Source organism: Agelaius phoeniceus, chromosome 2, assembly GCF_051311805.1.
Source record: "Agelaius phoeniceus isolate bAgePho1 chromosome 2, bAgePho1.hap1, whole genome shotgun sequence".
Classification (NCBI taxonomy): domain Eukaryota; kingdom Metazoa; phylum Chordata; class Aves; order Passeriformes; family Icteridae; genus Agelaius; species Agelaius phoeniceus.
Window position 1 is genome coordinate 62,561,646 of NC_135266.1, and position 24,992 is coordinate 62,586,637.

Here is a 24,992-nt window from a genome sequence, read left to right on the forward strand (position 1 = left end):
TAAAAAATGATGGATATTGAAGAAGAGGAAGTCAGTGAATTGAAGTAGGCGAGCAGTAAGCTAGTGAAGGCCAGGGATGGATGAAGGACTGTGTTAGAGACACCAGATGGCCAGACAGTTGCTTTCCTGAACCAGAGTGTGCACTGGAGCTCTGAACTGTCTGCTGGTGTGTTGCCAAATGGGGAAGGTACACAAGAGAAATAGAAGTACTGTGGTGTTTTGTTTTGGAGATGGATTGCTTTGGAGACAGAGAGAGATTAAAGGGAATACTTGAAAAAAGTGTACAGGAGCTGGGTGTTACTGGATGGTAATTGTAAAGCACAGCTCTGAGTTCATACCATGATCATTTTGGTATTACATTCCAGTAAGTATTCTTGGGTGCTCTTGGTCATGTAAATGTTTATTTCTTCTGCAGTGGTCTGTGTGGCTGCAGATAACAACTGTGCCAGTAGTTTTCCAGCATTTTTTGTTTCGGTTTAAAGTGTTGACAGTGATGCTAGAGTGTCCCAGGGAAGAGACACCCTGTCCAGGTGTTTACTCCCCCTCACTCCAGGGAGATGTAGGCATAAATGTGAGCAAGGAGGTTTTTTTGATCTCATTAAAATGTTGATAGTCTCATGCTGCAGTGTTCCGGCAGAGCAGAAGGGAGAGAGGACTGTCTCTTCCTATGCACTGATTCTTTCTCCAAATAATTGTGTACCTTGTGCTCAGTTCTATTACAGGCAAACTTGGTGTCCTTAGGGATAATCAGTGAAACTGAAAGATACTAGAATTGAGAACTGGCACACCAAAAAGAAGGGAATTTTAGGCAGTGTTCATGGAAACTTGTGGAAGAGTACTCATGGAGTGAAGATCTTGGTTAAGTGTCATTGAACATTTTTTGTTTGGTACAAAACTAGGTTTTATTAAAAAAAAAGGTATCATAGCTTGGTTTGATGCCAGTGGATTGCCCTGACTGAGCTGAATTCAAACAAAATTGAACATCTTTGATAATCAGCATGTCTACAGAAAGAAGTGTGTAACCTATTTTTTGGATTTGAATTGCTGCTTAGGACTTTTAAGTCAGGAAAGATATGTCTTTTAAGAGTCAGATGACCTTTTCCTTTCCATGTACATGGGGGTTTTGTGAATATTTTGTATACTTTGAAACATTAAATGGCTACTTCTGCTAGAAGTGCAGTACTAGACCAGTGTTTTTTAGTTGTGATCAAGTGTTGAGTTTTCCTATTGTAAAAGAACAAGACTGTCAGGACTGGAAAGGGGAGTGAGATCTGGATGTTCTTTGGTGATGCACGCATGTGAGTGGAGGTTTTGATGTGACTTTATAGAAGGATGATGAGGTTGCTCACAGGGATGAAAATAGGAGGTGAGGATGTTTTCTTGTCCCCATCATGTTTCTGAAGAAGACCATCTCTTCTCTCTCACTTCAGTAGGGATAAGGAGAGGAAAGCTTGGTCTTTAAACTGGGTCTTTGCTCTGCTTTGTTAGTGCTAGAATTTGTCTTAAGTTCAAGCTGTCTGCCCCACTGGGCTGAGGAGCTGTAGGGGGAGCTGCCTCAAGACTTGACATTCTGGTTGTAACTTGAATGCAAGCTGAAACTTAGCTTCTCTGCCTTGGGAACAGAAGATAAAAGGGAAACTTGTTCCATTTTAGTACTACATACTAAGGACCAACAATCACTACTTCTCTGGCAGGTTCAGAGAATATTTTTGTCTCTAATGGAGAATGTCATAATTACTGAAAATGTTCATTTTCCTGTAGAGGCTGTTGGATGAAATGCTTGGGTTGGGTTTTGTTCTTCCATCTGACTTTAAATTCTGAAACCAGTTTGCCTTTGTTGGTGGGAAGTGGCAAAGAGCTGTTTCACTGGAAGCATAAGCATAAACAGCCAATACCCTGTTTTAGAGCCTAATTATCTCAGCCATTATATACTAGAAGCCAAATATAGTATTTTGCTTTTTAACCAATTACTCATCTCTTCTTTCAGGATCCTTCAGCTGTGCCAAATTCTGACAATGCCTTCACGCTGTTTTATGTGAAATTCAGAGCAGCTGCTCCCAAAGTCAGAGTAAGTAGCTGGTAACTAACTTTTAAAAAGGAAGTTATGAAAATGAGGCTTGAATTTATTAGTGTGAATGCAGGGATTGCATATTGTGCAAATGTGAATGTCCAAAGATTGCATATTGTATCCGTGCAAAAATACCACAAACTGTTTTCCAAATACTACAAAAAAGTGATTTACTGATAATACTTCTTTCTCTGGTTTTTTTTTTTGAGTAGACTCTTATTGAACAAGTAGAGCAAAGATCTGAAAAAATGCCAGAGTGAGTATGTCTACATAATTTATCTTCAACAGTTTTAAGTTTTGAAAATATTTACTTTTGTTTAGGTACTGTTAAACACATTATTTGTTTAAAAGAAAGTTTTAAAAATTGAAGTTACATAGACCTAAAGAGGGTATTAGAATGCATTTTACGTGTGCCAGAAAATGATCTTCAGGATGCAGTTACTGTTTTAATTTCTTGGCTAGGTATCAGCAAGTTCTCAATGAAATCCATCAATGTTACCTTGACCAGCGGGAGCTGTTGCTTGGTCCAAGTATCGCTAGCACTGTTACAGAATTAACCAGTCAGAATAACAGAGATCATTGTGCTCTGGTAGGTAAAGTAGTCATGTGTTGTGAAGGTTTTGTCATGTTTTAATCCTCTCTCCCCCAGGAAAAATGAACTTACTTAATTCAGTCATTTACATGCAGAATTGTTACTGTTGTCTGTGAGTTTGAATCATTAACATTCTACTAATATTTTCAAGCCATACATGTTTTGTTTCTGTAAAGACTCCACCCTGTTACAAACCTCACAGAGGGGGGAGGATAAAAAAGAAGCATAAAATGTGGTTACTTCAATTTCAGAAACAAAAAAGGGACAGAAGTTGTACAGTATTTGGCTAGTAACATCTTTTCAGCCCATACTCTTAGACTTCATCTCGTTGCTTTTGAATTTTACAAACCTTCAGTTTAATCATAGCTGTAATAATCACAGCACAATATATAATAATCATATTCTAATATCTCTTGTGATACTGATGCAAGGAAAAGAATTTAATAATCAAGTATTTGTATTTCTGTGAATACAGGTACGAAGCGGTTGTGCCTTTATGGTCCATGTATGCCAGGATGAACACCAGCTTTACAATGAGTTCTTCACAAAATCAACACCAAAACTGGAGTAGGTGGTAGATGCTGGTTTTGTTTTACTGGATGTTGTATTTAGTGTGTTGTGATGTAGCAGACAATATTTTGTGGCAAACAGGGCTGTGTTCAAATGGTTTGATAAGAACTAGCAGGATAAAAAATAAGGCTCAATCACTTCTAGTGTCAGAATTTGATATTCTTGTGTTTTCTTCTTTCTTCAAGCAAAGCTGATAGTTCCCATTCTCCATAAGTAATCTTTGCAAATGCTCTGTAGATAGTCTGAAAGAGTTAAAGATATTCAGGTTCTTTGAAAATAGCTGTAGATAGAAGTCCACAGCTCTCAGCTGTTTTTGCACAGCCTGTTGCACTAGTGCTTTCATTTGCTTCAGTCTGAAGTTAGGCTGATGAACTCCAGCTATTTTTCTGGAAGGATTTAATGAGCTGCCCTTACTGTCAAGGAATGTTTGCATGTTGCCTGTATTTGGGCTGAACAGAAGGCAGGGTAGTAGATGCCTGACAAGAGCAGTGTCCCAATCTCCCGTGCCTAAACTTAAAAGAGGGGCAGGTTGCTGCTTCACACAGTAATTGCAATGTAAAAGTATTGTTAAGTTTTTTACAACAAACCTGTAATGGTAAAGCAATTGAATAGATTATGCCCCTCCTCCAGTTTTCTGGTATGTTTTAGTACTGATACTTGATTTTGAAATTTGGGTAGGTCATGTTCCCTTGCTATAAAGTTCCTAACTTAAGTGTATTCCTATTAGTGTTAGTCTAACTTATTAGTGACTAAGCAAGACACTGGTTTTGAGTGTTGCGATGTCTTAAATTGAGTGCAGCCTACGTTAAACAAGTGTGTCACCTGAAAAAAAGACTGCCCAGTACTCTCCCCATCCTTCAAAGCTAAAGGAAAACCAAAACTGCATAAGGCCTCACTAGAGATAAACCACAGTGCCAGACTGGGCCCAGTCTTTTCTGAGGAATTGTGGCCTTGTGTGGGGCATGCTCAGAATTTGAGGTGACTGAAATAAATTTGCTTAAGAATCAGTTTAGCTATCTCAGTCCAAATCCTGGGCTAAACATCCCTAATTGAAATCAGTGTAAAATGTTGTTCAGCCAGAAGTCTTGTCACTAGTGCTATTCACACCAAGAATGATAATAGAGTTCTGGTTTTTTTTAAATTTTGATGGAATGTAATTACCTCATTTCCTAAGAACTTGCTTCCTTTTTTTTTGCCCACATCTAAATAAAATATCTTTTAAAAATGTTTCAAATAGTAGCTACTTTATTAGGTTTCTTTTAGCATAATACATGGCCTCATTTTCTTTTCTGCAGTGCTAAGGTGCTCTGAAGAAATTACAGCCAGGTGTCTATGTAGAGATAAGAGTTTACCAAAATTCTACCCAGGAGTAGAGATCTGAGATTGAGTATTGTACTTAATAATAAGGCTGGTGAAACTTTCTTTTTTTGTTCTGCTTTTAGCATGGAGAGTTACTGTTTTATCAAGTTGCTTATAGTGCTATAGGATGCAAAGGAAGAGGATTCAAAATGTTTCTTCTGCGTATTTTTCATGAGCATTTTTGTTCCCAGTCTGAGGAACTGAAGTGTCATTGTCCTATTGACAGACATTTTTTGTGAATTAGAAAAAAACAAATAGTGCAGTAAAACTCAATATCTTTATCACACTGTCATTATTCAGTGTTCTTGATGTTTATATTTCCAACTCTAGAAATTTACTTGAATTTTCAGCTACTGGCAATAGCATTAGTGCCTAATATGTGGTTAGTGAGGGGAGCATTGAGAATGGCAAAAATGTCTAGAGTGAGTGCTGTTGATGTCTTAATCAGGATATGCACCACTTTGAACATGAAAGAAAAAAATCCATGGAAGTGGGATTTCTGGTGTGTCACTGTATTGATATCATAACTTCAGTTAGATTGGAAAGTCTGTTCTGAGATGTTGGTAGCTATGACAGAAAACATTACCAAGCTTCTCCTCCTGCATCCCTCTTTGTGTGCTCCTGATTCTAATACACTGTTCAATCCTTGCAATCAGATGAGCCTTTTCTCAAGGGAAAATTTGGGTTATAATTCTGAGCTCAGCAAGAACATTTTCTTACACAGAAGCCAAGTGAACCAGGTTGCAGCATCTTCCCTTTGTGACAGGTTGAGTTGATTGGTTTGTATAGATTTTTTTTAGTTTATTTGGGTTTTAAAAAATTTATTTTAAAATTATTTAAAAGCTGTAACACCATGTTTAAGCAGTTGATATGCCACATCCTTTAAAACAAAAACTTTTCCTACTTTGTAGGAAACAGTGGGTTTATGTCTTAAACAGTCTTGTCTGAAGTCTTCTATGACACTTGTTTTTTCACCCTCTTTTCAAAAATCTTTGCCACAAAATAATCTATGTTTGTGATAAAATTTTCTTTTGCTTTCGGGGGATCCTAAAATTATTTTGCTTTGTTTTATTTTTTCTTCATAGTGAACTCTTGGAGAAGTTGTGTCTTTCATTGTATGATGTCCTGAGGCCAATGATCATCCATGTCATTCACTTAGAGACACTTTCTGAGCTCTGTGGGATTCTCAAAAATGAGATGCTTGAGGATCATGTACAGAACAATGGTAACTCATAGATTGAAGATTATTATTTTTAAGTGTCTTCTTAACTGATAAAATTATTCAATTGCATAGTCAGAAATTCTAGATGCTTATTTCTTTCTAGTGGATCTTAACCTCATGTTTGACATGTTTGTGTAAAATTAATTATGCTTTTTCATTTATAGTGAAGGTCTGTATATTTGGGTCTGTGCATAACATCATTTTAAGTAATGTACTGATGCTAGTCTTGTTTTCTCTAGATTGTACAACTGCTAGCAAGCATCCACCTTGTGTATATCCATGCACTAGGGTTAATTTAAATTAACTTTTTAAATTAACGAACTACTTTCACTTGGCCCTGCTAATGCATCATCCATGTAGAGCTTTCTGCATAATGGTGATAAAGGAATTTAAACTGATTTTTTTTTCAATTCTTCTTAACATCATGTTTCCCAGATTAGAAATTGTAACTTCAGCAGAGGAGTTAAGTAGCAGGGTAGATTTTGGAGTTTTGTAAGTATGCAGAGTCCAAAGTCTCATAGGACTGAGCTGACCTGGTGTCTCATTTCATAGTATGACCAGTGCATAAATGGAATCCTTTCACAGTCTTTATTGCATCAGGCAGTAAATAGAAATCATCCTTGGTACCTGGTATATCACCCAGTGTAGCTGCTTGTCACTGAAGCTGTGCCAGTAGTCATGAAGAATTGTTCACTTTCCTGGAAGTATAATTGTAACACTGTTGGGAATGAGCAAAACTTTGCTGATGTAATCATTTTTGGCTTATCATAAGAAGTGTCTTACTACTACTTAAATTTGGGCTGATACAATAAGTCTTAAGTTTGATGGGAGCTGCATTGGTTTATCTGTTTTTATCAGCTCCCAACAGTCACACCACAGGTATTGGCTGTGATGGAACTAAAGCCATCTTGCTTTGTTGTTCCCACCAAAATTCCACTTAAGTACCCAGGTCTGAAATAAATAGAACCCTTAATTCTGAGAAGACATCTGATGTCATCAGTGTGAGGTTGCATTTTCATAGCCTAATGAAAACCTGGGGAGCCAAAGCAACTGCAACATGGAGTTCAGTAAATTCCTTGTTTGTCACAAATTTGTCTGCATACCGCTGTTCCAAAAATACCCTGACTCCATCTGCAGCAAGCCAGGCCTTTATGGTCATATGTGTGATACTTCAGATTTGTGTTTCTATAAGCTTGTTTTGTCATTAACAATTTGTGCCTGTTCTTACCTTTGTCAGCTGAACAACTGGGTGCCTTTGCAGCTGGTGTCAAGCAGATGTTGGAAGATGTGCAGGAGCGCCTTGTCTACAGGACACACATTTACATTCAGACTGACATCACTGGCTACAAGCCCGCGCCGGGCGATCTCGCCTATCCTGACAAGCTGGAGATGATGGAGGTACAACCTCAGCTGCTTCATTGGCCTTGACTTTGTACATGCAGTGTATGCAGTTATGCAATACAGTGCTTTGCAGCTTGGGTTTTCCTGTTCTTAGGTGTATTTGGTGTTACTAGCATTTTCAAATTGACACCTGCTGATGAAATTATGGCCCTGAACTAGATGTCAACATTTTATGTCAAACTTAGTGACAATGGCAGTAGTGCTCACAGTTAACAGTTTTATCAAAACTTGAAGCTTCTGAATTTTTATTTACATTCATAAGTAATAGTATTACCCAATGTATTTTCTAGTTGAGCTGGAATTGAAGAGATGCTTTAGACAGTCCCAGTTAGCTGCAAGTTTGTTTTAAGAATTACTGGTCAACCAGCTTTTGGTAGGCATGTGTGTACCCTATGCTCAGGCAGTGTGAGAGTAGACTTGCTTTAGATAATTTAACATGTTAGCAATGGCTTCCAGAAGCCCTTTTCAAGTTCTTATCAGTATTAGCCATTTTTTTAGTCATTCCAAGTCCTTTGAGTCAATGTTCCTGTTGAAATGGATCAAACTAATTCTACTTACTTTAAAACGTTAGTACTATATTGATGAAAGTTTCAGAATGAAACAACTCACAGAAATAAATAAATGCCCAATTAGAAACCTTTCATGAGTTTTTGACTAGAACAAGCTACAACTGCATGAAGACTACACGGAAGCAGTAAAGCATAGTAAAGATCCCCCTCCAAAAAAACTCTCATTATATTCACTTTATAATGGGAGGCCCAAGCTGTCAAAGGACTGAGGTGACTGAGAATGGCCTTTCCAACATGGACTGGCAAGATCCAAATTTTATTGCTGTATTCTGTTTTCCACAGCTGCCAGAATAGCTGGTGGTGCTTAGAAAACTGTAGGACTTAGTTCCAGGTGACCAGTTGGTAGAAAGCTGCTGTTTGACTTCAGAATCAGAACATTACTTATAAAAAACACAGAAGCTAGCTATCTATCTGTCTGTCTGTCTTATCTCTCTCTTCTCTCTACCTACCTACCTACCTAGAATACATGTATTTTGCTGTGGGCTGAAAGACATTAACATTGTGTGACTGTACCTTACTGGGCTCAATTCTTGTCTGCAAACAGAAAATTGTGAGAAAATTACCAGTAGTGAGCTCATGTTGCTATGATATTGTCTTTATACACATACATCTAAAGCTTTTGTTGTACTGTAGTTGGTACTTTGGCAATTTTGTGGGATATCCACAGGGTTTTAAACCCTGAAGCTAGTGATTCTGTTGAGTACATGCTCTTTGTACTGAAAGTTTAAGGACTAACAGGCATCTTCAGGCAAGTGATTCTGCTCTTTGGTCTGTATGAGGCCTTATTTTCTAACAAAGGTTCTATGGCCCTTCAGTTAAGGAAGAGAAAGTTCATTCCAAATTGAGAAATTATGCTGCTCTTCATATGTCCTCATAAGACTTCAGTTTTTGCCTGGTTTGAGATTCATTTTGCTACTTAATTGCTTTTAAACCTCAAAACCTTGCTATTTAGAGAGTCCTTCTGTCTTAGTAAATGAATTATTAAAATGTTAAAAGCACGGGGCAGAAATGTTTCTTGTGCTGTTCTGCTCAAATATTAATGCAGTTCTTTGCCCATTCTTGCTGCCTCTTGTTGCTTTGAAGCCGACCAAGTAGTGGAAAAGGCTGAAGTGTGGAAATGTTGAGTAATGTTAGGGGAAGGCTTTTGGTTGAACTCCCACAGGGAATAAACTAGAGAGTACTTTTGGGCCATCTGCACATGTCATTTATGGAAATAAAGCCATAAAAAATTATCTGTTTAAAATCCTAGTAAGCGTTGAACTGGGTTACCCTATTTTGAACTTTTCTTTCTAGGTGGCTTTATAGGTCATTATTGAGAGATCAGTAAAACAGGCAGAATGGAAAGAGCAGTGCTTTACACAGATATGTATTTGTGAATATCATATTGCAATATTTCTGCCACTGTTTTGGAAACATCTGCCTGTTTCTTCTAAATGTCTTTGAAACACTGGAAGCTGAGTGTAGCTGATCTCTTTTGCAATTCAGCATGCTTTTATCTGTTGTAACCAAGGCAGTGTTACATGATATAAAAATATTATTGTGTATCTTTCTTTGCAGCAAATTGCACAGAGTTTGAAAGAGGAACAGAAGAAACTGCCATCTGAAGCTTCATTTTCAGATGTCCGGCTAGAAGATCCTGAGTCCTGCAGCTTAGTTAAATCTGGTATGAAATACATCTCATATTGTCAAATTAATGCAAAAAGCTCATGGAATGTGAGCATTAACTTCAGCCATATGTGAGAAACTTGCATATATCTTAAAGGGTTATTTTCCTAGACAAATTCATAAGCAATTTTTAGAGGTGAACTTTGTCTCAAAGTTTTAGTTTCATATTTTAGATGAGAAACAGCCTGATCTTGTTCTTTTAGTGGCATTTCTTTGTGCTTCTGTTATATGAAGCAGCTACTTTTGCAACCAACAGCATCTATTGTACTTTGTATAAACCTGAGCTTTTGTATTCTCCACTGAAAAGTGTCCCTGCCATCAAGATATGTGCTTGAGGATGCTTTTGTTTGTTAGCTGTGCTAAGATGGGAAAGGTGATTTGGTGTGTCAGGCATGTCTCTTAACTTACAGGTATTTAAAATAATTCAGACTTTACTCCTTGACATTTTAAACATGTGACCCATGTGTCTGTAAATTACAGCAAACTGGAATAAAATTTCATAAAATGTGGCTGTTCTGATCCCAGTCATTTGAGTGTTGAAATTTTTAAATTACTATCAAAAATCCATGAAGAATGTCTCCTTTTATTTTATTATTGTTCAGAGTGGTACAGTGTTGTTATTTACTCAGCAGCATCTTTCTCAGCTCTTTATCACTTGTTCCTTGTATTTCTTTTGATTACATGGTAGTTTCTTGCTTTTGGCTTGGAAAGTCTGCAGAGGTGTTTCTAGCTGGACTCCACAAATCTCATTGAGAATGGAGTTCATCGTACTTCATCCCAGGTGTATGGAATTTGCAAGTCCTTTAAATCTCACCTGCACTCAGGAGATGGAAGGATCCTATGTGGTATAATTTGAAGATATGTGTCTGAGATAATTTGGATTATTTGTCCTTCAGAGGTGCCTCTTTCCCATTTCAGGACCTGCAGGAGTAGCTGAAGTGACTAATAAATAGCCTAGGAACCTCAAACTGGTATCATAAGATTTTATAGGCTTTCTAATTACTGTGACAATAAATTTATAGTTACAAGAGGTAGAAAGATATTACTGGATTATTTCAGATGATTTCTTCACTGATGACATAAACACAAATGCATTTTCTGTCAGCAGGTAAAACTACAAAAATTTTAGTTTTTTTAAATGGTTGGTATTTGAAATCAGAGTTCTGGTGCTATTGACTCAGCTGTTTCCCAGCTTATTTAAGGACAGAATGAAAACAGACCTCTGTCTGTCAGGTATTGTGAAAATCCATTTTGAGCATACTGTGTTATTATGATGGTTACCCAGGAGGAGCACTTTTTTATGTTTACAGCAATCTCATGACAAAATTTGTTTTGCTGTTATTTTTACAGTTTATAAATTATGTTTAAACCCTATATTTTTTGCAACTGTTCAATCCATGTAGGATTATCTCCAGCAGAAAGGAAAGAGTGAATAAACAGAATGTTTTTTTCCTTTTTTTTTTCCTAAGCATTTCCTCTGATTCCATGATCTCTTAACCATTTATTTTTATTCTTTTCTCCTGTGCTATTTTTTTTTCAGTAACTGGTCATTTCAGCTGTTTAGTGGAGTGGGAAGTGTGTGTCATTGGAGACATGCCTGTAACACTAACTCATTTAAAAAGGTCGAGCTGGGCCACCCCTGAAAGCAAATTCATGTCTTTCATAGGCTTGTGCTCGATTCACATCAGAAATCTAGTACTGACCTGCTCAGAAGGAAAAAAAAATTAACCTGTTTGGGTAAAATAAAATGTCATATTTCTGTGTAGAGAGTATAACATGGAATTTTATATTACAGTTGATATTACAGTCTCCTTTGGTTGGAGGGACAGATGGGCAAGCTTTACATGTGTGTATTTTGCTTTTAAACAGGTTCAGCTGAATCCCTTAATCCCAGGCATCAGAGCACGATTTCACCTGCAGATCTGCATGGAATGTGGTATCCTACTGTCAGAAGGACTCTAGTGTGTCTCTCCAAACTGTACAGATGTATAGATGTATGCAAAAATTTCTTGATCTAATTTTTAAGATGAAGTTATAAAGTGTGTAGAGCATCATGTCTAAATATTTTAATACAAACTAGGAATGGACAATTACTGGCCTCTAACCTCTTGGTCTTTGTGCTGCTATCTCTATGTAAAACAAGTGAACTTACAAATTTAGGTCATCATTTCCAAGACGATTTTATATTTGTAGAATTAGAAAAATGGCACTGATTTGTACATCTATTGCTTTTGCTGTTACAGAAATAATTCAGTGTCTGATGTTCAAGATACTGATCTCACCAAAGCTGAGGAGTGAATAGGACAAGAAAAAAATAGAAAGTTCTGGGTCAATTACAGGGAATGATTTTTTTGCTGAAATTACTGGGTTGAATGTGTTTGTGTGATGTATCTGGTCTTAAAAATGGTGACTGTGCTGCTTCTACACTTTGAAAATGTTCTGAATTTTTTTTGCGGCACATCTCTTCATGTTCCAAAACGTAGGGACACATTTCCAAAGTTTAAGACAGTGGAAATCTTCATGTCTATCAGAAACAAAAGCAATGTTTACTTAACACATATTTTAAGACTTTCCCATTAGAATCTGTTTTGTGTTGCTCACTTAACAGCATATAAAGCTGATAAATCTCTGAGAAAACTAATGCAGCAAGTGTTTTTGCTTTTCTGCATGTGTTGTATCTTTATTAGACACATTTAATGGATTTCAAAATATCTTTGATGTATGTTACACAAAACTCCTGCCAAGATGCTATTACTAAAAAAGAAGCCGGAAAATACTAATGCTTTATTGCTTGAAATATCAATCCCACTAAAACAGATGGATATTCGCCCTTTTTTTCAGCTAGACCTTTGTAGATGAGGTGATTTCTGTGTTGTTTGCAAGGCTTGTTTACAGTGTATCTGCACAGAGGTTAATTTAGTTTTCCCCTGAGACACTGTAGCAGAACTGGTACCCTTTGCCTGCACCCTGTAGATAGGGAGCAAATGAATGAAGTGGTGCTGGCAGGTCTGGGGCAGTCAGGGCTCTGTTGCAGTGCTGGTGGGAGTGAGCCGTGTTCCTATGGCTGGCTCAGCCGTAGGATCATGTTGCTGCCACTTAAGGACCTGCTCCGTGTCCCCTGGGCCGTGGCAGCTGTCATGTTTGTTTACTAAGCTGTCACAAATGTGAGGTAATTTGAGTCTGCCTGAGGTTAAAGCTCACTGGAATGATCTCGTGTCTATTGCAGGTGTAGCTTGCACGCACAGATAGTTGCCCTGACACACAGAGAGTGTCTGGTCAGGTTACCCAGCACACACCATTCATGCTGTTGGCTCTGAATGTGTGAGGTGTCACTGACCATGTTGCTACCCAGGTGCCAATTCTGAGCTGCAGGGTGAGCAGGGCAGGCTTGTGTGGGTACCTGCATCCAGCCTGAGTTGTTGTAGCAAGCTTTTGTATGTGAATGCTCCATCCTGTGTCCCTGCACGCAGCCAACATGTTTGTAGCTAGTTGATCTGGAGTTTAATAAGCTGGTAAACACATCGTTCACGAAGTGCAACTCTTAAAATTCTGCCTAAGCTTTGCTAACACCTCTTTTGTTGGTCTTTTTTTTCTTTTCCTTTTCCCTGCAGAGGGCAGTGTTTCAGGGATTATCACAAGAGGCCTTATCTGCCTGCATCCAGTCGCTGCTGGGAGCTGCTGATTCCATCAGTAAAAACAAGGTCAGAATCTGTGCTTTGGGTATGATTTCCACAGCCCTCAGCCCCTTGTATATCTAAAGTCATGTAGCAGTGGTTCAGAATTCTGTTAAAATCTTAGTCAAAGCATGTTGCTCTGCCCCCAGAGACTTGACAGATTTGCCAGTTCTTAGTTACGGTTAATGTATTGCAGGGCAAAGATAATGATTCACATGGTAGCCTATCTGAAAAGGTGGCATACAGATTGTAGCAATCATGTTTATAGGCTGCTCTGACTCATGGGAATTCAGTGAAGTGATGCCTAAAGGAAAATTTTTTGCTAGAGGACTTTGTATTTATTTTCACTGCCTGTTACTCTTTTCTCTTTTTCTCTGCCTCCATTGTTCGAATTTTAAAAATATCTTTCTAACTTATGTTCCCTGGGAAGAAGTTTTAAGTATTCTCTGCTCAGAATTGTATTATCAAAAGGTTTGATCTGGTGTGTTGCTCAGAATTCAATGCAGATTCATCAGGTTATTTACACTTTAACTGCATTTAAGTAGTTGGAATAAACTTTTTTTTCCTGTCACAGTTCCTTTTTATCCTATAGTAATTTGCTAATTCCTAACAGCCAGGCAGTAAATTAGAAAAGAAAAGTCTTAGTAGGCTAAAATTGTTGGATTTTTATAAGCAGTAAATATTTAGTAATGAAAAAGGTTTTAGTTCTGATTGGAAATGATCTGTTTTAAAGTGTTTCTTTTGAGTGTTCTTTAAAAAAATGTGTTAAACATAACATCTTTAAAAAGAAATGGAAGCTCCACTTCTCTTTAGCTTGAACAGATAACTATTTCCTGTGTAACTGATTCCGAATTCTACAGTTAAATACCAATTCCAGCACTATGTACCTGGCCAGCATTGATTTAAAAGTATTGCAGAGAATGAAACTTGTTCTGCAATGAACCCTAAATAGGTTGGCCCAGAACTAGGATCTCTACCACTTTGTTTGTGATGCATGTTAATTTAATGTTACCTGGTAAAACGATGCATATAAGAATTAAAAAAAAAACAAAACAAAAACAATCAACCCCAAACAACTCAAGATGCCCTTTCCACCACTCATTTTTAGTGAAATTTCTATTTGTTGAAACTGCAGGTTTAAAATCTGATTTCATCTTTTCTGTTTTATTTAACATTATATCAAGGAAAGTGCTCCTCCAGCTTGCAAAAGCAAATTTGAATTCTAGAGTCCTCCTCCTTTTACCTCAATGAGCCATGAACTTTAAAGATTAAAACCAGCACGTGTTATAAAGCATGTAGTTAAAATAACAAGCAGTGCAAAACGCATCATTTAGATGGAGTGAACTTGGCCTTCTTTTACTCTTTGTATCTTTGCTGTACTGTTTAGAAATTAACTAAGCTTTGTGTTTAATGACATGAGAAAAATGCATTTTAAGACCTTTGCAGAACGGCACAGTTAATCAAGATTATTACAGGAACGTTGACTTTTTTTAGTCATTGTAATGATGAAAACAAATTTAGAACCTCATGTTTTTCAACTATAAATTATATGAATTACACGAAATAATTCCTCTCTCTGAAGAAGAATAAATTTGTATCTTTCAAATAGTGGATACCTTTACTTAATGAGGACATTTAGTAATATGGCTGTGTAATCTAATTCTTCTAAGAAATGGGAATAAAATATCCCATTAATGCTTCTGTAGTGCAGTGTATTAGGAATAGTACAGAAATGGGATTTGTTGATGCCAGAGTGTAGTTAATCACACTACAGACTAATGGAAAAAGCTTGTTAAATAATAAAAGTGGAAACGTTGAAACTTTGCTCCTCATTTAATGTTTGGGGTTTTTTTACATGTAATGCATGTTCTTTCTCTTGTGCTGTAGACCCAGGTCGATGGACAGCTTTTCTTAATAAAACACCTTCTGATTCTTCGTGAACAAATTGCTCCTTTCCACACTGATTTCACCATTAAGGAAATTTCCCTGGACCTTAAGAAAACTAGAGGTACTAAACAGCTGCTGGCTACAGAATGGGATGGGATTGCCCTCCCTTTGTGCCAGCAAAAGTTTTGGGTTTATTTTATGTTCACTTGCAATGACCTGTATGCTTTTTCTAATCTCTTGCTTTGTTCCTAGCTTTTCTGAAAAAAGCCAAAACCATTCTCCTACTCAGGGCAATTCAAAATATATCTAATAAACTCTTTATTTTTGTATGAAATGTGTTTGCCTGCTTTCACTGCTGACCTAACTAATTTATCCAGTCTTTTTTAAGAACAGCTAAATAATCTACGTTTCTATTGCACAGAAATGTCTTTCCTCTTTTCTGGCCTGTTAAAGGAATATCTTTCCTTACTGCTGCTTAGCAGGGGAATTTAACAATATGTAGTCAACTTAGCTAGAGCAAATTAAGATTTCCTGGATCTTTCTGTGAGGTTTTTGTTTTGAGAAGGATTTCTTATTTTGCAAGTTCAATTAACAGTAGCGGTATTATGGTATTATGTAGCAAGCATGTCTCTTGTAGGAAAATAGAAGTAGTGGCCATGGTCATGGTTTTTGAAATTGTACTATTGTTCCCTTATAAAAATCAGGAAAAAAGCTCTTAACACAAAATTTAACTGTCATGCACTTTCCAAGTTGTAGAGATAATGGGAAAAATTATTGGAAGCATGTCAAGTTTCTCTCCTTCCATTCCAGAAGAGAAAGCTGAAGAAATTACTTCTCTTTCCTGCTAATATACTGCAGTCTTAACTCTGAAGCAAGCATTTCTTACACTAACCATTTCACTTGTTGCATTTGAACATCAATGAAACCTCCTACCTGTTGAGTGGTTTCTAGTTGACTGGAGGTTAAAGGGCAAATACATCCTTTTGGTGTCTTGTCCTGGCTGACACACAAGTTTGTTCTCCATATTCATTTAATGGAATAAATTTTTGTGCCAGCCAGTGCTTTGCAGGTGGTAGTGGTAAGTAATGGAAAACACTTTCTTTATATTGGGTGGTGGTGGCAGTGGTGTTAAAAAGATGGATGTTGTGCTTAATTCTTACTGTGGTGTAGCATAGGCCAGTAGGCCTCTTATATTTGGGATGAGTTGTTGAGGAAAAATAATATGGCTAATAGTTTTACTGTGTTCTAGCCAAACTTCCTGCACACAGGTTTAAGATTTAATTTGGTTTTTACAGATGGAGCAATACTGCTTACTGTAAAAGTCATGCTTTTGCCCAATTTCTTTAAAGTAGTATAATGTTAAGGTTCATGTAACTGAAATATTCAGTGGGAAAAAGGACTAGCTCATAGTCTTCTAATCAAGAATTTAGGAAATCTTTGGAATTTCTCAAATGGCTGGTAAAAAATTCAGAGAACAAAAATAATCTTGCTCTGTGTTCACCATTCACTGCATAGGAGTGCAGATTCTTAGTTCAGTGCAAAGTCTACAAACCTATGTATTTGGTATTCTCTCTTTATTTAATGTCTCAGAAAACACTTCTTTTACTCTTATGTCTTTTTTCCCTCTGTTTTATACAGAGTGCAGAATTCCTTTTGAAGTGAAGAAAAAAGGCAGATAGATGTGTATGATGATAAATGGCTGACAGTAGGGTAAAAAGCTATACTGTAACTAATAATTTTCTTTTTCCCAATTTGACTAGATTTCAGTGTGACAGCATCCTGTTGAGACTATAGGTGTAATTTCAGTATTTTGTGTTAATTTACAGACATTGTTGCTTTTCCTTCTTAAGACTTGTGTAGAGAACATAAACATGAATGTTTATCAACCTTGATGCTTTATTGTTTTGTCCTAAAACATCTAAGCACAGAAGAAAAAAGTGTGCATTAAAAGTTATTTCATGCAATTGTAGTTGGTTTTCCCAAGCAATGTGTGCAAAATTCTGCATATTATCTGCAAATGCTTAAATAGCTTATATTAAGGTCTTCCACTTGTAGATAAAAGCAGCAAGAAGAGGAGAGCTCACGCAATTGTCATGGTTATAGCACTGCAGTTAATATCAGAAAGTTGTTAGTTTCTTGTATGTATTTATCTGTTTAGACTGTGCAACTGTTAGGTACAGGTGTACCATAGGTGCCACTGACAAGTAGTGAATTAAGCTTTGTGTGCTTCTGTGCATGTGCACTTGTGCATCCACTCTGAGCAGTGCTAGAGTCATTTATGTTGCAGTCATAATCATTCATGCTGGGCCATTTTTATGCATAAATGAGTGATTATAGTTTGTAGTTCCTGGAGCTGAGTGGCATTGACTTAGAGTGTGAGTGACTTTCTGATTCACAGATGCAGCATTTAAAATCCTGAATCCTAAGGCAGTTTCAAGATTTTTCAGACTGAACAGCAACAATGCCTTGATACAGTTCTTACTGGAGGTAATGTGGAGTCTTATTGCATTAAGAAAAGTTGGGTCATTTAAGTGTGTGGTGATCTCTGGCAATTAAAAAGAAGAGAATTGTTGTTCTCTGTTCAAGGGTACTCCAGAAATCAGAGAACATTATATCGACTCCAAGAAAGATGTAGATCGTCATCTGAAATCAGCTTGTGAGCAGTTTATTCAGCAGCAAACCAAACAGTTTATAGACCAGCTGGAGGAGTTCATGACAAAGGTACAAATGTGTTGTATGTTTGTTAACCTAACTGAAGTACTGGGAGGATAAGGGAATTGGTATTTAAATTGGGTATATGACAATCTGCTAGTGCTGTGTGATTAGCTGAAGATAATGTGCTTTCCTTTAAATTCCAACAGCAATTTCCAGGCATTTTTGAGATTAATGGGGTTAAAGGAACATGTCATAGCTTGTTTGTACAAGCAACCCTTGTGTTCCTTGATCAAGAAGCTTTAATTTTTTCCTTGAATTGTAACAAGTGTGTAAAGGTTGGCAGGAGCTTTTCTTTCTGTAGGAACTACTTTGATTGCATTTGTAAGCCTTGAAAAACAGTCTTGGGTCATGTGTGTTCTTGAGGGAGGTCTTAGAGTATTGGATGTCTTGTTACAATGCATTTATTTCTAGAACCTGCTCTAGAGGCCAGGATTTCTAGTGAGAAAACCTCTCAAGAGGATCTATTCTGAACCTTAGGTCCTGAGAATAAGTGACATGACCTCTCAGAAACTGGGGCCACAGCATTGCATGGACTGCAGATATCCCAGCTGCTGATTTTTAAAGAATTTAGAAGATTACAGTATTAAATTTACTCATGCCCATCATTCCGGCGGTAGGGGTCAGTGGCATGCCTATAATATAGATGGGTAACTGGTGAGATTGATAGTTTGTCTGAGTGATCTCAGTGATTCATTGGGAATCTGGGGAATTTGACTAAGCTGCTTAAGGATAAGTCTCTTTTGAGGTTTTGTATCCTTAGGTGCCTAAGCATCTTTGTAAATTTAATCCCATTTTGAATTTTACTTTCAAGAATTGATCATGGTTGTAATTTTGAATTGCATTTCTGTCAAGCTGCTTCCCCTGTGTGTTGTTAAGTCAGGCCATAGAAGAGACAAATCAGTGGAGATTCTGTACACTGTGGTATCTCAGAGAGTTGTAATTTTTAGTTGGTTATTTTGTTGTGAACTCAACTGAAAGAAACATCATTTTGTTGATTTTACTTCTTTTAGGCAGCTGCTTTAAAAACAATGGCCACTCAAGGAGGTCCCAATTACAGCCTTTCACAGCAACCTTGGGCACAACCAGGTATTTACTTTGGTTTATATTCATGTTACTATTAGGAATCTGAAGAGGTGGCCAGAATAACTTGGACTGAGAGACTGTGATTGATTTTGAAAAATTCTACATATAAGAACTGTCTACTTTTTTCTTGCAAATCCTGGCTTCCATTTGAGCCTGTGTGCTATTTGAAATGTCTTAAGCCAGCTCTAAAAACCTGACAAACTTCAGAATATGTGTTTAATTGGTGCAGTAGATGAATGCCTTGAGTATTTCTCAAGCTGTGATTGTTCTTGCATGTAAACAGCATTTCTGCAACTGCATACAGAATGTGCTTAAGGAATTAATTGTGTTATGATAAAGCTTTTACTTGTGTAGGAAAGAATGAATCCTCACTGAAGCCCTTATTGTCTGTACATTTGGTATTTACTTTGTTTTGAGTTTTCCTGTCACCATGCAAAAATGGAATCTGGGTTTGTTTCCCTCTTTTTTAAAAATTCAAATGTGAACACTTCATAGGAACATTTGGAGCAGCTTTAGATGCTCCTTGGTTGTTTTGCTCTTCACTTTACAAAGTTGTGCTTCTGGATGAGCTCTGATTATTCCAAATTATACACTGGAACCTTCTGTTGCATCATATTCTTAAGATGCAAAGCCAGCCATGTTCATACATAATTCAGTGCTGCTCCACGGGTCAGACACTCTCAAGGGCTAACTCGAGGTTCTGCTTAATGTCTCCCTCTTCTTCAGGAGTTTTTTTAATGTTTGTTTGGAGATAATTATGTGTGTAGAAGCAAATCAAAGCAGAGTTTCTGCTGTTTCCTGGAGTCATTTGTCTGGGAAGTGGGACTAGGCAGAAAATTTAGATGTGGCAGAAGTTGAGGGAGGGTAAAAACCCACACAGGATTTTAATTTCAGTCCTTTAAAACTACAAAATGTATTTTTTTCCCCTGGCCTTTAGGCAATGATCTTGTAAAATCATTAAAATTCCTAGCAATAAAGAAAGAAGGTCTTGTCTGACAGAGGATTCCTGTCTGGTTAATTCATAATCCAGATTTCTGTGCAGCCTTTCCTCTCACAGACATGGCCTATCACCAGTAAGGAGGATTTGTGATTCTGTTCTCTTTGCTAGCATGTTTCCCAGCAGTTGCTTTTCCAGTTAGGTTTTCTGGGAGGGAGCCTATGTAGAACTTAGTTGCTATTGGAGGGCTGTGATTTCAGAAGCCTCAGGAGGATGTGGTATCTTTCAGAAATGGGATGGGTGCATTTTCTGCAGGGAAAGGAAGCAGTGTCTGGCAGGCTTCCTGCAGTGGTCCTGTGATGGGTTTGACACTGCACAGCCCAGCACCCCCTCTCTCCCTTCCACTCAAACCTCTGGTCATGATCCGCCCCAGGAGAGTGGAGGTGATTTTCTGGAGTGTAGGTTTCAGCAAGCAGAACTCAATTTTAGCCTGTTAAACTTATTTTCTTTTACTTTCAGCAAAGATCAACGATCTGGTCTCTTCCACTTACAAGACAATAAAAACAAAGTTGCCATCAACTTTACGAAGCATGTCCTTATACTTGTCCAATAAAGATACAGAATTAATTCTGTTTAAGCCAGTCAGGGTGAGTATTGCTGCCATGTTTTCCTGTAGACATTTCATGATGATATCTTCAGCTTAAAAAAGCCAAATCCAAACAGCTCTATTGCTCTTGCTTGTACTGTGCAACACATGGATACTACAGGGAAGTAACTGCTGCTCTTTATTGTGTACATCTTCCACCTGTCACCAAATGAGCTGCCATAAGGAAAATTAACTCTGTCCCACACCAACCAGTTGATTTTGGTTAGTTATGCATGGGCAAGAGCACCAGAGGCAGGGAGGGTGATACAGATTGAGTGGAAAACCTGCTGTAAACAACCAGGGGAGCCAAGCTTGAGTATTAAGCTTCCAGGTTAAGTCTTTAGGACTTAGTGTTTCACTTTAGCCACATCTAACTGAAGTTTTTATCTCATGACTAATGTGGATTCCTGTAGCTGTTTTGGGGCTTCTTTTAGAAAAAAGTTCTTGGGGCTTGACTGCTCCTCCCTACCTGGTCACTTCAGTAGCTATTCCATGTACATTGTGTTTGTTCTGGTTTAAGATGGGTGTTATGTTTTTTAATATTGATTTTTTTCTTCTTTCCTTTAAAAGAATAACATTCAGCAAATGTTCCAGAAACTCCATGCTCTGTTAAAGGAAGAATTTAGTAATGAAGACCTCCAGATCATAGCTTGTCCTTCAATGGAACAGGTATATATTGAAGGTCCCTATTTTATCATTTGTTCTTTCATGTGACTGGCTTTTATAAACATTGATTTTTTTCATTTTTTGTATTTCCAGTGTTCAGTATCATTATTTATTTCTTATCCCCCTTAATCCTGGATGATTAAACTTCGGGCTTTATCTGATCTTAAGATTCCCAGCTAGGATAGGACTTTGGTTGGGTTTTTTAATGAATGTCTAATAGATTTTCTTAAACCAAGGTGGTGATTGATGTTGCTGGGAATGGAGTTGTACAGCATTGTAGAAGAGTCTTGCCATTTCCTGGCATTGTCTTCTTGGAAAGGTATCAAAGCCAGTGAATATGCCTTAAAAAAACTGCATTTGAAGGCAGTCTTTCCTTTGACAAATACAAAAAGCAGCAGCTTTTACATTTAGGAAGCATGACAATGAATTACTGGAGTGCATTTAAAGTGAATTGTAGTGAGAAAATGTGCAGGTGTTTATGAAAGTGTAACCCTGCATGGTCTGTAGGCTCAGAGATAATTTGGGTTTAGAATTCCCTCTATTAGGATTCTCTGTCAGAAACCAAGTAGGCTTTTAAAAATGTCACTTTGACCATAGTAGTATAGGGAATGTAGGTAGAATCTTGATTATCACAGGATGATTTAAACAGCTAATCTGATTATGGATTAGAGGGTGTTGCCTGCAGTGTGTGTGGCCACAGGCATGTGTGATAGCTGTCCTGGAGTGGGAGTGATGCACCATAAGGAGGTGAGGTAATCCTAGAGGAGATGGCTTCCTCTAATTGTTTATCTGATGAACCTTAGGATCACTTATCCTACAGACTGAAGTGTGTGGGAAACCATATTGTAATCTATGGGAAACAAGTACTGTGAAGGATCCCAAGTGTGTTTCAGATATTTGAGGTGAATGGTAGCATTTTTTGCCAGTGTGCCTTTTTTTTGGAAATCTTGACAACGCATGAAGTTACCTGAGGAAGTTTATCACAGTAGTTTGTCACTGCTGAAATGAGTGGTCAGCATGGTCATCAGTTGCATGGTAAAAAGCCTGTGAGTACGCATTTGACAGGAAATTTTGGCTGTTGTTTTGTAACTGTCTTCTGATTAATGTACTTCCTAGGAATCCTGTTTAAAGGTTAAAATATGACACAACAGTTCTAAAACTTGGCTTCTCTAACTTAGGCTTTCATTTTGTCTTTCAGGTGAACTTACTCTTGTCGATGTCCAAGTAGCCCAACAGTGAGGCTGCTTTGAATAAGCTTCAGCCAAATGCCAGGGAGTGAAGGGAATGCAGAGACATTTGCTTGAAGTCAACGAAGGATCCCTGTGCAGTCCAGTCTGCATCAAAACTATCCAGGCTGCTTAACCCTGTTTTAGGGAAAAAACCCAAAATGAACAGGTTTGTTGATTTGGTAGAGGTCTTCCTGTTCATTGGCTTGAGCAGTGGGCAGAAGCAAATGAAACAAAAACTCCTTTGCTGATCACTCTTATGGAAGCTCAATTACTGCCTTTTCTAGATATTTTCAAAATTGAAAACTTTTTTTTGTTTGTTTTTTTAATGTAAAAACCATTCTTGCTTTCCCTTAATGAGTTGATATATGCAATGGAAAGTCACACTTTCAAAGAGATGCTGGAAATACAGTGCAGGGAATCAAATGAGAGCAGCAATAGATATTTGTGAGACTTGGGAGATGACAATATTGGTATGACAATTTGACTTAAGCAGGCATGCTCTGAGTTTTTCTCTAACTTCTCTGAAAATCCTGGTAATCCACCACATGCTTGAAAGTAATTCAGAGGTTCTTGCGTGGGAAAACTTAATTTCTCACACGTGAAGTGTTTCTTGAAACACTGGATGGGCTGTGTTTCTTACACTCTTGTGACTGGGAGCTGTGAGGCCTGACCTGAAGTGTCATACTCTAGCCTTTCTCCATGTGAAGGGTCTCAGATCCTTGGGATTTGGAATGGAAAGCTGTGCAACATAATTTCTGCTGTGTCTGAGTGAACTACATGTTTTCAGGTGCTTTACAGCACTGCTTAGCACTGAGGGTTTCAGCTAATTTTAGGGTAGAGTTGGTTTTTTTGCCTTTCTCAAGATCAGATGGTGGTGTCACATTGTTTAAAGTGGGAACAGGGTCTGGAGCTTGCACGGCCTTTGTGCTGTGGAGAAAGTGCTAATCAGGGGGTGTGGGGATGCCTCAAAAGGATATGCAAGGCTGTCAAATCTGCATTGTAAAGAGAGGATAAGTACTTGGTAACTGGTAAAAGTGCACAGTGTTGAGTGAGCATTAATTGGACATTAGTGTGGAAAGCTGGATGCTAAATGCCTGGCCCTTAATGGAATGAACACTTCAGGGTCTCTCAGTGTGTAAATCTTCATGGTGCAACACTGTAAAATGAAAATGTAGTGGGTTATGTGACAGATCTTTAACTTATTTATAAAGCCTATTCTGTACTTTGGAATATGAAGAAATTTCCTTGCACATCGGTGATACTTTGATTTAATAATTTTCCTGATATAAATAACAAGACTGGAGTATAAGATGGTAGGACTGAAAGCTACCACAAGAAATGTTACAGCAGTGGTGCTGAAATACATAAATGGTACTAATAGGACCTTACATGACTCCTTAAAAAGTAAGTAAAGGAACTAACAAGGAGAAAAACTTGCCCTCTCCCTTTACTCATGTAGAAATACAGTCTGTAAAATAATGTCCAGTGCATTGTAATATATGTATATTTGTTTTTTATAAGGTTTTTCAGAAGGACTGCATGGTCACTGTACAGAGTTATGACTAACTTAATACAGACATTGTACAGAAGAGTTGTGAAGGGTAAACCATGACAGTAGTCACTCTTGTGCTTGGGATCTTTTTCTCTCTTAGGGTACCCAGACAGCTCTAGGACAGCTGGTGGAAGGATTAGAAGAGCAGTCAGTTTATACAGCCTGTTTGCTAAATGAACATTTGTTTAAACCTGTACAGTTTCAGATATTTACGTTTACAAATAGTGTAAATAGTTTCAAAAGATTAATTTAAGATGCTTTATATTATCTGACTAGAAACTTGCTGTTTTTAATTTTTTTAAATAAAAATGTTGCCTCCTATTTTGGTCCAAGAGTAAAGCTTTATTCTGTATCCTGAGGCTTGTCTGTCAAGATAACTGCAATACAGAGACAATAAACATCCTAATAAGCACAGGTTGTGCATTGCTGAGAAGTGTTCTTTTTTTAGCAGTAAGAGAATTGAGTTTATTTGACACAGATATACCTGAGTGCTGAATGTACAGCTAATTGTTAAATATATGCCTCTTTATGGTTATAATAAAGGTAAATTTGTATTTTCTTTACTGACAAGCAGTCTTGTGTGACTAAATGTCTCTTTCCTTGCAGTTTTGTTAGGAGAACGAAACCACAACTGTGAACCACAACCTTCTAATACAAGAACATATTTTAGCTAAGTTGGCTTTTACTAAGAGAGCTTGGGAGCTGGTGGCAGAAAACACAAGTGTTACTGTATTTGATGACTGTTCTTGCCTGGTTACTCACAGACTCATGTACCCAGGGTTTCTCATTACCCTGTGGTGCTCTTCTGGCCCTTGGTGGTGTGAAACACATCATGCAGAAGCTTGTGGTTTGTCCCCTGTAATGTCAGCATGAAGCTTCCCTTCACCCTCTGGCTTTCACAATGTCATTTGAATGGAACTGTGCAAGTAAAAGCTCTCCTTCCCTGTGAGATTTGGCTTCTATCTGAGAGGTATGGGGCAGTGGTGTGTGCCTAGAGCTTCCTGGTCACTTGGAGGCTCCTCTAGGGGTCTGGCCCTTTGGATTGCATCCAAATGAGATGAATGCCTGGGCAGCTTTTGGACAACAGTGATGCCTGCAGCAAAATCTTACACTGCCATGTGTTTTCCAAGCAAAACCTAGTAGTTCTTTTCTCAAAC

General features: G+C 37.7%; 1 protein-coding gene across 3 annotated transcripts in view; it reads left to right on the plus strand.

Annotated features, from left to right (window-relative positions):
- COG3 (component of oligomeric golgi complex 3) overlaps positions 1 to 24,405 on the plus strand; it is a 30,812-nt gene extending 6,407 nt beyond the window's left edge. For all 3 annotated transcript variants that reach the window (XM_054653130.2, XM_077173683.1, XM_054653150.2), the window contains 16 exons: positions 1,988 to 2,068; positions 2,281 to 2,324; positions 2,531 to 2,657; positions 3,136 to 3,227; positions 5,675 to 5,814; positions 7,049 to 7,209; positions 9,339 to 9,444; positions 11,316 to 11,440; positions 13,058 to 13,147; positions 15,008 to 15,128; positions 17,406 to 17,494; positions 17,594 to 17,728; positions 18,733 to 18,808; positions 20,262 to 20,389; positions 20,959 to 21,057; positions 22,253 to 24,405. In XM_054653130.2, the coding sequence (XP_054509105.2) occupies positions 1,988 to 2,068; positions 2,281 to 2,324; positions 2,531 to 2,657; positions 3,136 to 3,227; positions 5,675 to 5,814; positions 7,049 to 7,209; positions 9,339 to 9,444; positions 11,316 to 11,440; positions 13,058 to 13,147; positions 15,008 to 15,128; positions 17,406 to 17,494; positions 17,594 to 17,728; positions 18,733 to 18,808; positions 20,262 to 20,389; positions 20,959 to 21,057; positions 22,253 to 22,282 (1,644 nt within the window). In that variant the 3' untranslated portion in view covers positions 22,283 to 24,405. The remainder of the gene's footprint in view (positions 1 to 1,987; positions 2,069 to 2,280; positions 2,325 to 2,530; positions 2,658 to 3,135; positions 3,228 to 5,674; positions 5,815 to 7,048; positions 7,210 to 9,338; positions 9,445 to 11,315; positions 11,441 to 13,057; positions 13,148 to 15,007; positions 15,129 to 17,405; positions 17,495 to 17,593; positions 17,729 to 18,732; positions 18,809 to 20,261; positions 20,390 to 20,958; positions 21,058 to 22,252) is intronic.
- The last annotated feature ends 587 nt before the right edge of the window (positions 24,406 to 24,992 follow it).